The 16878-nt window shown below is 39.9% G+C and overlaps 1 protein-coding gene across 3 annotated transcripts in view; it reads left to right on the top strand.

Annotated features, from left to right (window-relative positions):
- Positions 1–13631, top strand: part of LOC137185214 (NACHT, LRR and PYD domains-containing protein 3-like) — a 32356-nt gene extending 18725 nt beyond the window's left edge. For all 3 annotated transcript variants that reach the window (XM_067593555.1, XM_067593554.1, XM_067593556.1), the window contains 7 exons: positions 4210–4349; positions 4805–4851; positions 5239–5453; positions 6324–6601; positions 7288–7401; positions 7509–7650; positions 11338–13631. In XM_067593555.1, coding sequence (XP_067449656.1) covers positions 4210–4349; positions 4805–4851; positions 5239–5453; positions 6324–6601; positions 7288–7401; positions 7509–7650; positions 11338–11651 — 1250 coding nt within the window. In that variant the 3' untranslated portion in view covers positions 11652–13631. The remainder of the gene's footprint in view (positions 1–4209; positions 4350–4804; positions 4852–5238; positions 5454–6323; positions 6602–7287; positions 7402–7508; positions 7651–11337) is intronic.
- Positions 13632–16878: the final 3247 nt, after the last annotated feature.

The raw sequence follows: 16878 nt of genomic DNA on the forward strand, positions 1-16878 counted from the left end.
TGGGCTCTAGGTGGGCGAGTCTCTGCTTTGACCATTTTGGTTGACAGAGAAAGAGAGAGGGAGGGAGGGATTATCAATATTATAATCTGAGATTAGATCATTTACTAATAGACAGAGATCTAATGTTTAAGAGTCCACATTTAGTTCTCCTATTTTGTTGTACTATTGCAGTGGAGGTGTTAATTTTAATTGAATTTTTATGAATGAATCCTCTTAATTGGTCGGGGGACAGACACAGTTTCTATGTTTTGGGTGGGTAACTGCTCTAATGGAAACGCAGAGAAGTGTGTAGGCCTGCAGCTCTGCCTCCTAGTCTCAACTCTGGGTTGTCATGGTTTTGGTCTGCTTATAAACTCATCCCTATTTTTAGACATGAGAGCAACTCCATCCAAAGTGGGATGTATACCATGTCTCCTAATGAGACCAGGTCTTCCCCAGAAAGTCCTCCAGTTGTCTATGAAGCCCACGTCATTTACTGGACACCACCTCAACAGCCAGCGGTTGAATGATGACATGTGGCTATACATGTCATCACTGGTCAGGTTGGGCAGGGACCCAGAGAAAACTACAGTCTGACATTGTCTTTGCATATGTATACACCGACTCAACATTAATTTGAGTGACCTCCAATTGGCGTAACTGGGAGTTCCACCAATGTGAATAACAATCATACCATACTTACATTTATCCTTAGTCAGCAGTTTTAAATTTGATTCAATGTCACCCGCTCTGGCCTGCAGAAATGCATTTGATTGTGGTTGCTGGTGTCACTAACTTCACATTTCTTACAATGGAGCTGCCAATAATAATAATAAGTTGGTTTCTCAGTGGGTGTGTCACTAAGGTTAAATATACAGCGGGTATTTATCCACAGTAATGAGGACTATAGCAAAATTAATTGAGTTTAGAGCAGCAAAAATGCTATCAGTTAACACAGTCGGCAACCGGAAATGACACAATATGCTTACTGCAGCATGTCAGCACATCAGTTGGTTGTGCAAATGTCCAAAGACATGGAGTGATAATTTAAAATGTTGTGTTCACAGCTTCAAAACAAGACAGTTTGTTCCACTGCAATGATTGAAATAACAGAATAAAAACATTCTTGATTGACACTTTGAAAATCCAATTTAACTTTGGTTTTGGGGTACATTTTTTGTGCTAACTTGGTCTTGACTGAAACATGACTGTGCTTGGTCTAGAAATTTTTACAGTATTTCTTTGCCATTTTGACTTTATTGGAGGGTTTTCCAGTAGAGACCAACAGGAGACGCGAAGAAAGTCTCTGTCCAGCCTTAAGGACTTTGCACACCAAATCTGTTTTTTTCGTATGCGTTTTTTTAATCCGTCATCTGATAAAAATCGTTATGCACAGAAACCTTGCACACTGAGTCTGATGCGTTTTATTATTCTATTTGTTGTGAAAATTCACAATACGAGGCAAAATGGAGTCGTCAAGCAGGGAGGATGATTTTGTGGTCCTCTCACTTCTTGAAAGAGAAAGAAAAAGGAAATATTGGGTCCATCCAATCCTGAGAAGACGCCAAGAGCAGGGAGAGTTTCACCTGTTGATAAAGGAGCTGTGGAATTATCCCGATCGTTTCCAGGTCTATTTCAGGATGTCAGGAGTTTGATACACTAGCTACACTTCTAGCAATACTGGAACCACACATTAAAAAGAAGACCACCAATTTCCGTGATCCAATTGATCCTGAACAGCGGCTGGCAGTATGTCTAAGGTAGGGACACACACAACTCTCTCTCTCTGACACACACACACACACACACACACACACCTGATCACAGGTGATAACAGGTGATCAGCCTTTTAACTGGATCCACAGATATTCAGGGCACAGCCTTAAAACGCTGCAACATACAGACAAAATCATGGTCAATAGACTATGATCAGTCTGTGTAACTTTTCTGCTAGAGCTGATTTCAGGTTGGGCATCAGCACCGTGGGGAAGATTGTGAGGGAGACCTGTGACCAAATCTGGCTGCAACTCAAGGACAAATACATGCCAGCTCCAACAGAGGAGATCTGGAAGAACACAGCAAGGATGTTCAATGAGGAGAGATGGAACTTCCCTAATTGCCTTGGAGCTCTGAATGGGAAGCATGTCAGAATAGAGGCCCCTGCAAACACAGGTTCCCTTTTTTTAATTATAAAGGCACCTTTTCCACTGTCCTCCTCGCCTTAGTCTATGCGGATTGCCGCTTCCTTGCCATTGACATGGGGAGCTATGGTGGGAATAGCAATGGAGGCATATTTGCAGATTCTGCGCTGGGACGGGCCCTCCAGTGTGGAACATTGAATGTTCCACCCCCATTGGAGCTCCCATCTGCACCTGAATTGGGGAAGGTCATGTAATTGTGGCAGATGAGGCTTTTCACATGAAGCCATATCTCCTCCGACCCTACCCTGGAAAGTGTCTTGAAGAGGACAAGTGCATCTTCAACCTCCGCCTGTCAAGAGCACGTTGCATATCAGAAAATGTGTTCGGCATTCTGACCCAGTGTTTCAGGGTCTATAAAAGACCGATGGTGGTGAACCTTGACCTGGCAGACAGCATCGTCAAAGCAAGCTGCATATTATGCAACTACCTGCGCAATGAAGTGAAGGGACCAGCCAGCCAGGATGACAGCTTTGATGTTGTGGACGCCAGCGCATGTCTGCAGGAGATCCAGAGGCCAAGGGGCAACCGGGCATCTGCAGAGGCTCTGCGCATTCGAGACACATTTAAACTGTATTTTGTCTCACCTGCTGGCCAACTACCATGGCAGTACGACCTTGTGTGCCGTGGACTTATAAGTTAGAGATACAGCAATGCAACCGTAGAAGATGTCAGATGTCAGATATTTTAAATTTGTTTGAATGTTGTTCATAGGTTCAATACTGTACAGTTAAATACATTGGCTGTTATTACTATATTTTGTAAATGCCCCCCCCCCCCCCCCCCCCCCGCCCCCAAAGGCAGCTTCATGAACCAGCTGCTGCATCTTAATCTTTACATGGGAAAGTTTCTCTGGGGTGAGTTTCCTCATGCTGGGGGCCAAGCTGAAGAGAGAGGTGGACACTTCGTCTGTCTGCTGCTCCTGCCAAGCCTGACACTGCTGTTGCTCTGCCTCTCCCTCCTTCTCTCTCACTTCATCCCTTGCTTCTCTCCACTGCAGGTACCTGGCTAAACTATCTCCACTCTCTGTCCGCGTCTTTGATTTGGCACCGTGTCTACCTGAAGGGGCTGAGCTGTCCTCCCTCTCTGTCTGTGTGCTGCCCCCATCATCTATGTCATCCTCCTCCTTGTCCTCATCACCCAGCTCAATATTACTATCTGACCTGTTGAAAATAGTCTAGTCTGAGTTATGAAATTATACTGTGTGGCCATTAAATTGCCCTCTGCTGTAACTTAAGCATCATCGTAGCTGTTGTACATTTCCAGTTACCTTCTCTTTTTTGTGGAAGATTTCAGGGAGGACATTGCTTCCATATACTTCAACCTCTTTTTCCTGCTGGCTCCCTGTCCACTTCTGCCCTGCTCCTCTCTCTTTTTGCGGATGTATATGTCCCTCAGGTTACGCCAAGTTTTCTTCACTGCTTCAACTAACAAAATACAAAACAAAGCAAATTAGCTTAGCCGTTTAGAGCGCAATCACTACTGTCTCATCTTTCGTACATCCTTTGTTTTGTTATCAGTACCTACCATCCCCAATTCTAAGCTGCCCCACAATCAACTGCCACAATCTGTCTTTAAATTCCGCATCTCTATATTCTTTGCTTTCTTTCTCACTAAGTTCTTTGTGCTGGGAGACGAAATAGATAAGTTTCTCCGATGCCATTTTGGATGATGATGTTTGCGTGTACGGTGGCTCTGAGTAGTCAAACAACTCCGTAAAGGCTTTTGACGGATGCAAAAAAACGCAGAAAATTTGAACCTGCTCTGAAAACTTAAATGACGGACGAAACTGTCAGAGTCAGTGTGTAAATGTGATTGACACAACGTGACGTCATATTTATTTTTTGACATGCGACAATTTCGAACGAAAAAAAACGTCTTGGTGTGCAAACCTGGTGGTGACCTTTAAACTGGGACTTTGTGTTGAAGCTTTCTGTATGAGTCTTAGCCCACTGGGCCACAAGGATGTCTAGAAGAGTTTAACGTCTGCTGTGTGTCTTCTCCACATCCGATGGCTCTGATTTCCCACCAGATCTGTCCACATTCAACACAACCCTTGATGTGTCTGAGGACAACAGAGAGGATCAACTATATCCTGATGATCCAGAGAGGTTGAAGCAGCAGCAGCAGCTTGTGTACAGAGAGAATCTGACTGAGACAAGTCACTTGCAGGTAGAGTCAATACAAATGTCCTTTTTCACTTAAACATGTTTATTAATTTGTTACTGATCAGATTTGGGTTCCTCCAGAGGTTAATACTCCTTATGTCTAAACTCCAAACATGATTTCCTGTCATCTGTGTTATCTACAAGCCCTTGTTTCCTCTGCTCTCACTCTCTGCTCCTTCCTCTTCCATCAGAAACTCCTCCTAATTCATTTCTACCTCCTCATCTCTGAAACCACCAGCTGCTGTCCAACATAGTCCTGCAGGATTATTTCACTGAAGAATTTAAAGTTAAAGAGCAACTGATCATTAAGTCATGTGAACTAATGATAATCAAGTGATGAAGCAACAATACAGAGTGCAGGTGGAGTAGAAACTGAAGCAGTGAGGATCCTGTCCTGCTGTACGACTGTGAGAGTGAGATGGTCAGTTTCTGTAACTAATGTCGCTTTCTACGTTTTAGGACTTCACACCCAAAGTGCTGACTGAGTCTTCAAACATTTCATACAGGTAACCAAAACATAAGATGCAGAATATTTCAACCTTCAACCTTGTCAACTCCTTTCAGTGATTACACTTCAGCTCCTTTCAGATAGTTCCCCTCTGTTCAGTAGTTTAACTTATTTAGTGCTCAGACTCAACTGTTGTTTCAACTCCCTTCAGTGAGTCTCTTCAGTACACTTCACTTTTAACACTCTTCAAACTCTTCATACTCCTGCAGCTGCTGCTTCACCTACATCTTGTCCAGCAGCTCAGTTTGGTCTCCAGCTTTTTAAGCACTGCAGCAGTGACAGCACATTTTCTCCAGCAAATTTATTCTTTAGTTTTTATTCATTAAAACCAGGAAAAAGGCTGGATGAGCTTGTGTTGTGTAATGAGCTCCTCTGTGTCCTACAGGTTCAGGTGTCCTGGTCCAGGTATGTTCCGGTGTTCTTTGACTGGACTAGTGTTTGTTATGGTTCAGGAGGCGGAGTTAGAGTACAGGACTGTCCAATGGGATGAGAGCCTCCTGCAACCAGCTGGCAAGATGGCTGCAGGGCCGCTGTTCAGCATCCAGAGTCCTGACAGTGCTGTCAGTCAGCTCCACCTGCCACACTGTGAAACCATGGATGGTAAGCTGATAATTGTGCTTTGTGAATTTTAGTAAATCAACAATAAGACTCCTGTAAGCACCCCCTACAGGCTGCAGAGTTCATTACAGCCACAAGATGAACAAACACTGATTTATCTGTTCTTGGAGTCTTCCCAGCAGTGGAGCTAAACACTGTGGCAGAAAGGGGATAAGGAAAAAAGAGCAGCATAGCCCTTTACCTCCTTGAAGAAAAGGAAAAGGAAGTAGGAGGGAAGATACATAAGACACACTTGTGAGCCCAGGAGAAGGGAAAAACTGACAAAAGCAGCATAGAGATATTTTGAACAGATGCTGTGTACGTTTGTCTTGTGACACACAGTTTAAACTGTAATTTTATTTGATTTCAGAAATAAATGAAATTTTAAAGCAATAGTATGTAACTTACCTAGAAAATAGCATATTTAAATACCTTTTCTTTAACAGTGATCCATAACATGATGGGTTTGGATAGAAATGGAGATAAAATAAAACATTCAAAGAATCTGTCCTTTTCCACAGCGCTTGTCCTGGTTTAGAATTGTGGTGGCAAAAGGGAGACAGAACAACCCAAATATAATTTTCTCCTGTTCAGTTCAGGCCAGACTGCCCATTAAATTCTGATATTATTATATATTTCTTTATACAAGTGGTAATTTGTCCTAAGAGGGAAGCTCAGGGGGTCACATGTCATCTTCATTCATTTTCATTTTCTCCCCAGTTTGGAATAGCCAGTTTGAACAATTGATCCCCTCTAGACGCGCCCCCCCCCCCCCCCCCCCGACCAGACTGAGTGTTCTAGAAATCAAATAAAATGAGCGCTAACATTATAATGAGATTGTTATTGTTAGTAAATAAATCTGTGTTTTCACAGCTCCGCTCCCTGAAGGTCTGCTGTCTGTCGTCCACATCACTGATGATGGAATGAGCATCTTGGAGCCGCTGGAGATTACAGACACTCATGTGGTTGTGAATGTCCCTCACTTCTCTGCCTTTGGCCTAGTCTGGGCTGTTGATCTTATTAAGAGGTTTTGGAACAACATGAAACCAGTTAGTGGCCAAGTCCTACTGTTCCTTGGACTACCAAACCCAATAACACAGATGCAGAAACTCAACGTGTTTCTCCTGCCGAGAAACATCCCTCTGAAAAAGGTAAAACTTTATGTTGTTATGTTCCAGCTTCACTTTCAGTCCATACTGATTGGCTGATTGTTCTTAAAGCTGCTAGTAAGAACTGAATATGGAGTCAAAATTTAATTGTAAATGTTTACATCGTCATACAGGTTATATTAGTTCACGCAGACAGTTGTCATACATTTTTGTACAGTGATAAATGCAACAAAACTGTGTGATGACAATAATACATTGTGTCTTCGATATTGTGCTGATACATACATAAGACCAGGTGTGTTTTCAGTGCAGTGATAGTCACCTGATGAAATGTTATGTCTCTCAGAAAGTGCACCTGGCACTGGAGATGGAAATTTATCCATGTCACCCATCCCTCAATTTCTAAATGATCTCAAACATGTGGCATTTAGCATTTCTTCACTGAATGTACTTGTTCTTCTTCTTATCCTTTATTTAACCAGGTTAAAGTCTCATTGTGATTAAAATCTCTTTTTCTAGAGTGACTTGGCAAAGAGAGCAGCATAAACACTGTACAATAAATACGAATAACATAAGCAGACAAATACAACTGTCACACACTACAGACGAGTGAACACAGTATCCAGTTGTTGCTTATCAGTCTACAAATGCGCTGATGCTGATATATCTGTGCTGAGATAAAGTTGGGCTCTAAATCTTATAATAAAAATGTTCTGGTGTCTGTTCAGGTGAGGGCACAGCATCAAGATGCTAACTACATTGAGGCCCCTCCCAAATGTAAACTCATCAAAGATCAAATTTACAGCGTTCTCTGTCCTGAGGCCTCAATAATACAACCTGAAGTGAGTATTTCAGACAGTTTGTAATACCTGACAAAGGTCTCTGTAACACGATTCATAAAACTGCTGTTTGTTACTTTTAGTTCACTTTGGATAATTCTGGTTTTCAGAAAGCAGATTTTGACCTGGAGATTGGACCAGATTACCACAAAATGTTTGAGATCCGCCTGCCTACAAACTCAGACAAAGTGACTTTAATGGTCCAGGACCAAGAAAATACAGAGGTCTGGAAGTATGAAGTGGATCTGACTGGTAAAGGCTTCATCCTCCTGCAGTAACACTCCACCTGATAGTAGAATAGAACAGTTATTGAGTGATCCATGACACCTTTGTTCTTCTTCTGCCTCAGATCATTATTTAGTCCACTTTTTTATCCCGATTTGATGGATCTTATCGGCCAGTGTATGTAAAACTTACAAGAAATGTTTGTAAAACTTTAACTTATGAGTCAAACAATTCTGGTAACATTTTATAAGAAAGTCTGTGTTAGTTTAATTACATTGTATGAATCAGTACTTACTGGTGCTGGTACGTACATGTAGGTACAGTGGAGGAAAACAAGACAATGTGGAACAAGAGAGTAACAGCTAGAAATTTTCTAGGAAATCAGAAATAAATTAAACTCTGAAACTGAGATTTGGGAAACATTGTGTTAATAACTCATATTCTGTGGTAATTATAGTATGTAGGTAACATTTTCCACAGGTCCTTTAATTTTATACTTATTTCCTGAAAATGTTGTGAGTATTTCAGGTAATTTCAGGTAAATATTTAGGAGATTTTACAGAAAGGGTGGTGCAAGTTGGTACTGAAAAAAGTGTTAAGTTGCTTCAGTTGGGTAAGTGCCGACTCATTATATTTGGGATAATATGTAGTTGTTAATTTCCAAAAATTCCTGATAAATTAGGCTTCTTGTTTCTTTAAATGACAGAAAATAATACTTTTCAGTGTGTAGTTTGGTTTGTGAAACGATATATCAGCATATTAGGTTGCTTCAATAATTTCCTGAAAGTAGCCACTGTGTAACTGTTCATTTTGAGGACATTTCTTTGAGTGGGTTACGTAATGTGGTGGTATACTGTGCCTGTTACGGGGTTTTTAAGAAACAAGCCAATATGTAGTTTGACACGTAACACTGCACACTGAAAACTAAGTATTTACAGGCTGTTAAAGAATTGTTAAGAGTCTAATTTATTAAATGTTTTTGCAAATTAACAACTAGGTATGAAACTAGATATGAGTGGGCACTTACCAACTAAACCATCCATTTTTTTCTGTTTTTCCTAATAATGTGTACCAAACTGCACCATCCTTTCTATAAAATGTTCTCAAAATTTACTTTTAGATATTGTTCCTGCACATTACTGTCTATATGAATTTCTAAGAAATTAGTATAAAACTAAAGGACCTAAAGTAAAGCGTTACTGGTATTTGTTTGACAGCTACGCTACGCTGCCAAAAACTGTGGAAATACAGAGGGGCACTATATGTGCTTTGGGCAGGCAGGCTACATACACTCTCATTGTTACTGTGTATGGAGTAAGGACAGGTTGAGTAATGGCTCTAAACATCGAGCACTGCAGCATATCGGGTAGAGTGGAGTAGAAAACAAACGTACCTTTCTCAACTGCACGGCTAATGGAAGTTCTATTATCATCTGAGGAGGAAAAACTGTAACATAATAAAGTACAGTAATAATATAATATAAATATGTTATACAGTTCCGTGAAAACGTTTTTGCTCTCTTTCTGATTTCTTACATTTTTGTATATATCTCAAACTAAATTGTGTCAGACCTTCAAACAAAATTTAGAATAAAACAAAGGCAACCTGAGTAAACGCATAATATAGTTTTTAAATGACAACCTTTTGCTTCATTAAATGAAATTATCCAACACCTGTATCACTCATGAGAAAAAGTAATTGCCCCCTAAACTTAATAGCTGGTTGTGCCACTGTTAGCAGCAACAACAGCAAACGATTGAGATTAGTCTTTCATGTCACTGTGGTGGAAGTTTGGCCCACTCTACTTTGAATAACTACTTTAATTCAGCCACATTGGAGGGTTTTCCAGCCTGACCCACCAGTTTAAGGTCCTGCAACAGCATCTCAATGGGGTCCAAGTCAGGACTTTGACCAGGCCACTCCAAAACCTTAATTTTGTTTATATTGAGCCATTCAGAGGTGGACTTGGTCTTGTGCTTTGGATCATGTGTTGCTGCATAACCCAGCTGCACTTGAGTTTCAAATTACAGACTAATGACTGGACATTCTCCCTTAGGATTTTCTGGTAGAGAGCAGAATTCCTGTTTCCCTCAATAATGGCAAGTAACCAGGCCCTGAAGAAGCAAAGCATCCCCACACCATTACACTACCACCACTATGCTGGACTGTAGGTGTGTTGTTCTTATGTAGAATGCTGCGTTTGGTTTATACCAGATGTAACAGCACCGCTGTCTTCCAAACAGTTCCACTTTCGACTCATCTGTCCATAGAACATTCTCCCAAAAGGTTCGAGGGTCATCAAGGAGTGTTTGGAAAAACTGAGATGAGCCTTCACGTTCTTCTGGGTCAGCAGTGGTTTTCGCCTTGCCACTCTCCCATAGATGCCATTTTTGGCCAGTGTCTTTCTAACATTAGAGTAATGAACACTGTTCTTGACTGGTGTGAGAAAGGCCTGTGCATCCTTTGATGCTGGTTTCAGCTCTTGTGTAACTTCCTGGATGAGTTGTTGCTGTGCTCTTGGAGGAATTTTGGAAGGTTGGCCACTTCTGGAAAGGTTCACTGCTGTGTCGAGTTTTCTCCATTTGGAGATAATGGCTCTGACTTTGGTTCTTTGGAGTCTTACAGCTTTAGAAATGGCTTTGTAACCCTTCTCAGACTGATGTATTTTAATCACCTCCTTCCTCATCTCTTCTGGCATGGTGCGCTGCTTGTTGAGACCTCACTAACCAACTTCACAGAGCTGAAAGAGTTCTATTTAAGTAATATGTAAATTGAGCAGGTCTGGCGGTAATCAGACCTGGGTGTGTTTAGTCCAACTGAACCCAATTATCAATGAAGTTTTGCATATTAGCTTTTTTGCTTCAATAAATAAATGTATCATTTAAAAAGTATATTTTGTTTTTACTCGAGTTGCCTTTGTTTAGTCACATTTTGTTTGAAGATACGAAACAACTTAGTTTGAGATATATACAAAATAGAAGAAGTCAGGAGGGGGGGCAAATACTTTTTCATAGCACTGTGTGTTATAAATATATGTTGCAAATATACAGTATGTGGAACTGAGGAACCTAGTAATTATTAGTTTAATTCTAAAAATTACACAGTAAGAATTATATGCAGGCTGTAATAGCAAGTGTTGACTGTTCTTTTTACGCAAGAAGAACCAGTTTGTGAACACAATGTTTCCCAAACCTCAGTTTTGTCTCCCAGTACTGTACCATAGATACTCAGTATTTACAAAAATCCTCAGATAATAATTTATTTCTCCTTTCCTCTAAAATGAATAATTATTATCATTACCCCCTTGTTATCCATAGTGTTGTTTTCTTCCAAAGTGTTTTATTGGTACCTGATTCATACAATGAAATTACATCGTAAATCACAGGCTTTATTATAAAATGTAACCGAGATAAAAGTAAACAATAGGACTGAAGAGCTTCGTGTAAAGAAGCTAAAAGTAACTTTGATCAATCATGTCTACCCACAAGTGTGAATGAATCAGGGCTGTGTCATATCAGTAATCTCTGCCTCAGTTGACATCCATTACAACTAACGTACAGTCAGTGCAGTGACAATTTGGGGCAAATAAACTGAAATATTCCAGTGGTGAAATGTGAGCAAATGATGCTTCATGTTCTGTCTGAACACAGTAAGAGGTCTGCATTGAAACATGACTGCAAGTTATTGAACTACACTCTCCCTCTGGTCCCTCAGATGCTGCTTTAAGAAAGGAAAATCCAGAGAGGACTCAGAATCCCTCACCACGTGAGAGGCTGCGCTCAGTTCGGACACTGTTTGTTAAAGCAGTGTCTGATGTTATTCTAAACCAGCTGCTGGATGGACTTTTGCAAAGAGGTGTTATCAATGAAGAAGAAATGGAGTCAGTCAGAACAAAATCCAGAGCTGAGAAGGCTCGAGATGTGATTACAATGGTGATCAACAAAGGAACACAAGCCAGTTCATTTCTGATTACTGACTTGCGAAAGTTGGATCCACACTTTTCCAAAACCCTGAAGCTGAACCTTTGAGCTGAAGTTGGAATGAGACTCAGAATTACTTGATTATGGTTACCAAGGCAACAACATTGGAGAGATCTCCAACTGAAAGGTTCACTTTAAAGTGTTGTGAGCTCTACTATACACCAAATAACACCACTGTCTCTCATATCATGTCACAAGTCTCACATTAGTACTGAGAGGACATGAATATGTATAATTGGAGGAGAAAGATCTGCAATCAAAAAACACTTATTCAAAAAAACATGTCTACAGAAATTCACAACAGACTCATGTATTGTAAGATAATCTTTAGAATGTGCTGGATGCTGAGCTCCACAGTATGAAGCTTTAGGGCCACTGACTGCAGCAGGCTCTCTGTGTCACATCCTGTGAGTTGCTCCAAACCTCAGGACTTCTGCTGTTGGGTACATGAAAATACTGAGAGGGTAGTAGGACGAGACGCACAGTTCTGCCCAAGAGACCCCTCTCCCATTGAAGATCTGTTTCCCACTGGTTTCAGACTAAATCAGATGCTGAAGAAAGTGTGTCACAAGATGAAAATCCAGTTTGACCCTGACAGCCACAAGCCAAAACATGTTGGTCTCAAAATAAAGTCGATCTTTATACCAGCACAAGTGACGCTGGTGTCTTGACCAAGACTATCCCATTCAAATTGTCCAGAAACTCAGAGCATACCTGGACATTAAGAAGGAACTTAAAAGGAAGGAGATTCAATGCCACATGGAAACAGACCAATTGGGACATTTTCTTTCAAAAGAGCTGAAAAGTCGTCTCTGTCTTGTATTTAAGAAGTCCTTCATCCCAAAGTGCCATCAGTATTCTTAACTCTGCAAAGTGACTGATGAAATTTAAGCCACAGACATGAACTGTTTTTGATGTTTTTAATGTGTAGTGTGATCTTGTCTCTGTTTGTTATACTGACTGCTTCACTGTCTCTTTCTTGCAAGAATCATGCAGTGCGTCTTCATGTTTTGGTGAGCTGAAGACCATTTTCCACCCTCATGGACAATAAAGATAAAGATATATTCTAAAATAATAGAAAGACACTTGGACATCACAGATTTTCATAGCATTATATCTGCTTCCTTTGGATTTGTGTTTTTGTTTTGTAATGTACAGTTTACATATCTATATATTCCTAATGCACTTATAGCCAGATACATGTCAAGGCAGCTGGAAATAAAATATAAGTTCCCAAACAAAAGATGGAAAATTCTGCCAGTGCAGGAGGAATATTCCAGCCTGTTTGCAGAGGAAATTCTTTTTGTTGAGTGTCTGTAACCTGAAACAAGAAAGAAGGTGGCAGATGTTGTCACTTGTTTTATGAAATTTTAAAACTTTAAGGAGTTAGTTACAAACAGAAAAGAGTTGATTAGTTTTTTTCTTGTGCTATACAGTCTTTGATGTTCAGTTCTCTTTTTTGTACATTAACTGTAAATAAAGATATAGATGTATATATTTGTCTTTGCAGCTACAGCCCTGAGTCTTGTCTGCAGAACTGACTTAAACAAGTCTTAAAACGTCAGGAGCCTGAATGAACAGTGAAACATGATTTTCTTGCTGTAATCATTCCTCCTGTTCATACTGACCATTAGACGATCCCTTCATAATGCACTTACAATGTAAGTGATGGGGGACAAAATCCACAGTCCTCCTTCTGTGCAAAAATGTGTTCAAATGTTTATCTGAAGAGAATATGAGGCTTCTATCTTCAAAGCCTTTTTAGTACAAAACTCCATCTTTGTTTCTCTGTTGAGCTGCAGTGCAGGATAGTCACTTAAAAACCTGTTTCAGTGTTTGTTCTGGCGCCTGAATATTGTTTAATATTATGTGATGTGACAGTGATGGTGTGTAAGCTTTTTTAATTTTTTAAATTTAATTTAATTTAATACACATTCATGTTTACAGATCATAAAATCTTTGTTCATGTCGTTGTTTAAAGAATATTTTCATCTTTCACTCACAATAAATGTCATTTAAGAAACTTTATTCATGTGATTCCTTTTTTTGTCACTGACTGAGCCAGTTTGTGACAGATGTGAACAGATGCACACACAGAGGGAGAGAGATCAATGCAGGTGTTTAAAGTATCAATATAGTTTTTTATGAATCAGTGTTGACATGAATATGTGTCTGCATGTTGTGGTGACATTTGGATGATGTCTGTAGAAGGCTGACATGATGATCCACAATACACAATGACAAAGTTACTAATTTTAGTGAAAAGCTCATTAATTGGGTCATAGTAACATTGAACTACCCATTTCAAACCTGAACACATCTGACTGCATTATAAATGTATTTTTATATACATCATTTATTCTTTATTCAGATCCAACTTGTCCCACCTGAGAGAGCTGGATCTGAGCTTCAACAAGCTGCCGGTTTCGGGAGTGAAGCTTCTGTGTGATCTTAAGGAGAGTCCACACTGTAGACTGGAGAGTCTGAGTTCAGTAGAGAGTTGGAGTCAGTCCGTTGTGGTTTCAACAGTATTGTATTAAACACAGTTATCAAAGCAAGGTCCAGTATTTCCTGGTGAACCTCCAGCCTTCTCAGTGGCTGCTTTCCTCAGTGAAGCTGTGAGAGGAGAATGGTGACAGGCTTCAGGATTGGACAGAAAGACAGAGAGAGCCTTAGTTTTGTACCTGAAGAGACAAAAAAAGTAAATACTGTTGAGGAAATTAGAAATGAGTGAGTAGTTATTAGTTTTGTGTTGCTCAGCAGCCGATTCAGAGTTCTAGGGCTGTAGTCTGCTGGTCGACTGGTCGATTAGTTGGTCGATATGCTCTTGTCCGACTAAATTCTCATTGGTCGAATAATCTCCATGTTATTTTCATAAGGAGAAAAGTGCTACATCAATAGCTTTCCAGGAGTAATCCATTATTTCCTGCGGCGGGAGGGACAGATTAACAAATTACCTGTGAAAACTGTATTCAAAACACCCCTGTTGTTTTCACAACTGTGAACTCGCCTAACCAAATGGAGACTGCTGGGTCTAATTGTTCTCAACGTTTACTGAATGTACTGAACGTTTACTGAATCTGTGCTTCTCCATAATGACACAACGAGAACCCCTGCCAGGCCAAAAAAAAAAGTTTTTAATATTATGATATCCGAATGAACGGATAGCGGAAACCGATAGCGTTTGGGAGTCTCTGTGCAGCGCTGTTCCGGTAAATGAGTCAACCTCTGTGTCGTTGCCTGGGAAACCACTGGTAGCGTGGCTCTGTTAAGGAGTATGTTTGCGTAGCAAGTGGGAAAGAGTGGCAGAGAGGTGACGGTGGATGCGAGCGGAGCAGAGGAAAAGGTTAGTAGTAAGTTGTCAGTCTGGCAGTAAATGTACAGTACAGACTACAGTGTGTCAGTTAATAATTGCTAAAAAGTCACATCTGTTGTTTCCCCAAGTGCTGGGAAAGTAAAGGGTGTTAGCTCAAAAGTTAGCAACAGTGGGTTAGCATAACCTGAAGACACAAAACAGAGAAATACAGAACAGATGTGTGGCTGCCGAGTTTACTGTGCACTCTGTCCCATTATAACCCCCCCCCCCCCCCGCGCGACTAATGGATTACTACTAAACTATTTATGATAATAGATTTATGATTAATAAATTATAAGGTTGTCCCTGATTTGTTCTTTTATTTGTTAACTGCTCAGTATTTCATGTAATTTACTGTAAAATGTAAGGTATATTCCCACAAACATTCCCACCTCTACCTTTGTTGTGTCAGTGAAAAAATATTGCTTCTGGTTGTGATGTATTCTTGTGGACAGAGGGCAGTGCTGTTGTTCAAAGAATGACTGAGCTTCTGGAGCCGCTTCCTTCTTTATCAGTACTTATCATGTATTTATATGTATGTGTGCAGGTGTGACTGGTTTCATTTAATCACTTATGTTTATCTAAAGTCATTCTTCTTAGTGAGAGATCATGTTTCTGTCTTCTTTCTGTTTCTTTTTATAATCTCCTCTAACTTGTACTTCTTGTGTAATATAAGTCTCCACAGTCCAATTTCTATAGACTGGTATATTTCATACATGTTGGTGTAAATGAAGCCCATTAGTTGCATTTCTTTCCTTCTGACTGATGATGATTGTTGCATATTTCCTCCCGAAGTGTATTTTTTGTCCTCAGTGAACTGCAGATGATGAAATGAGACAAACAGCAACAATAACACACACAGCAGTGAGCATGAAGGATGTCTAATAAGAGGTTTAAAAACAGATGTAGAGGAGATTTGACTCCAGCTGGTAGTTTGTTGGTTAAGACAGCAGGTGGTGCTGCTGCATCAACAGTGAGCTGAGACTCAATTATCCAACAGTGTTTTTGTCTCTAAGGGAGACAAGCTGGGTTCAAACTTGTGACATGGAAACAACTCACCTATGACATGGACACAACTTGTCTACATAAATATCAGGGGTGAAACAGGAAGCTTTGACATTTTATTAACCTCTTCTAATCCACTTTCCACCTTATATTTCCCCTTAAGTAGCTTTAAGGTTGTAAAACTGTTGCAGCTGGATTAGAGTCAGTGTCAAAGTAAAACACCAAACCATCATATTTGTTTTCTTTATTTCCACTGGTCCATTTACTCAAGTACTGTACTTTACTACAATCATCAGGTACTTGTACTTTACCTGAGTACACACATTTTAATGCTACTTCATACTTTTTACTCAACTAGATTTCAGAAGGAGTAATTGATTTTTTTACTCCACTACATTTATTTAACAGCTATATTTACTTTTGAGATTTAGGTTTTACAAACTAAACATGTGATCAGTTATAAAATATGGTGCACTGGTATAAATAAAACTCCCCAACAGTATTAAGACGCAGTTAAGATGAGCTCAACTTTGACCAACTACAACATTCAAGTACCTCCTACATAATACTGCATCAATAATAATGATGAATAACATAACAACAGAACACTGACGGGAGCCATTCTGCATAATGAGTAAAGGATGATCACTTCTGAGCTGTGCAGAGAGAGAACAAAACAAAAAGTAAAGAAAATGAGATGTGTTCTCATGAATGTGTGAATGAATTTTTCAATAAATTCTGTGGTAAAAAAAAACCAACAACAAAGAGGTACCATCTTCCTGATGCAGTCTAACACATTACTACACACTAGTAAATACTGTTGTCTTTTTCACCTATTATATTGTTATTATTGTGCTTATATATGGGTATTATTACATGCTGTCTTCTCCTCCAAACAGTATATACTTAATGCAC

This window comes from Thunnus thynnus, chromosome 6, assembly GCF_963924715.1.
Source record: "Thunnus thynnus chromosome 6, fThuThy2.1, whole genome shotgun sequence".
Classification (NCBI taxonomy): domain Eukaryota; kingdom Metazoa; phylum Chordata; class Actinopteri; order Scombriformes; family Scombridae; genus Thunnus; species Thunnus thynnus.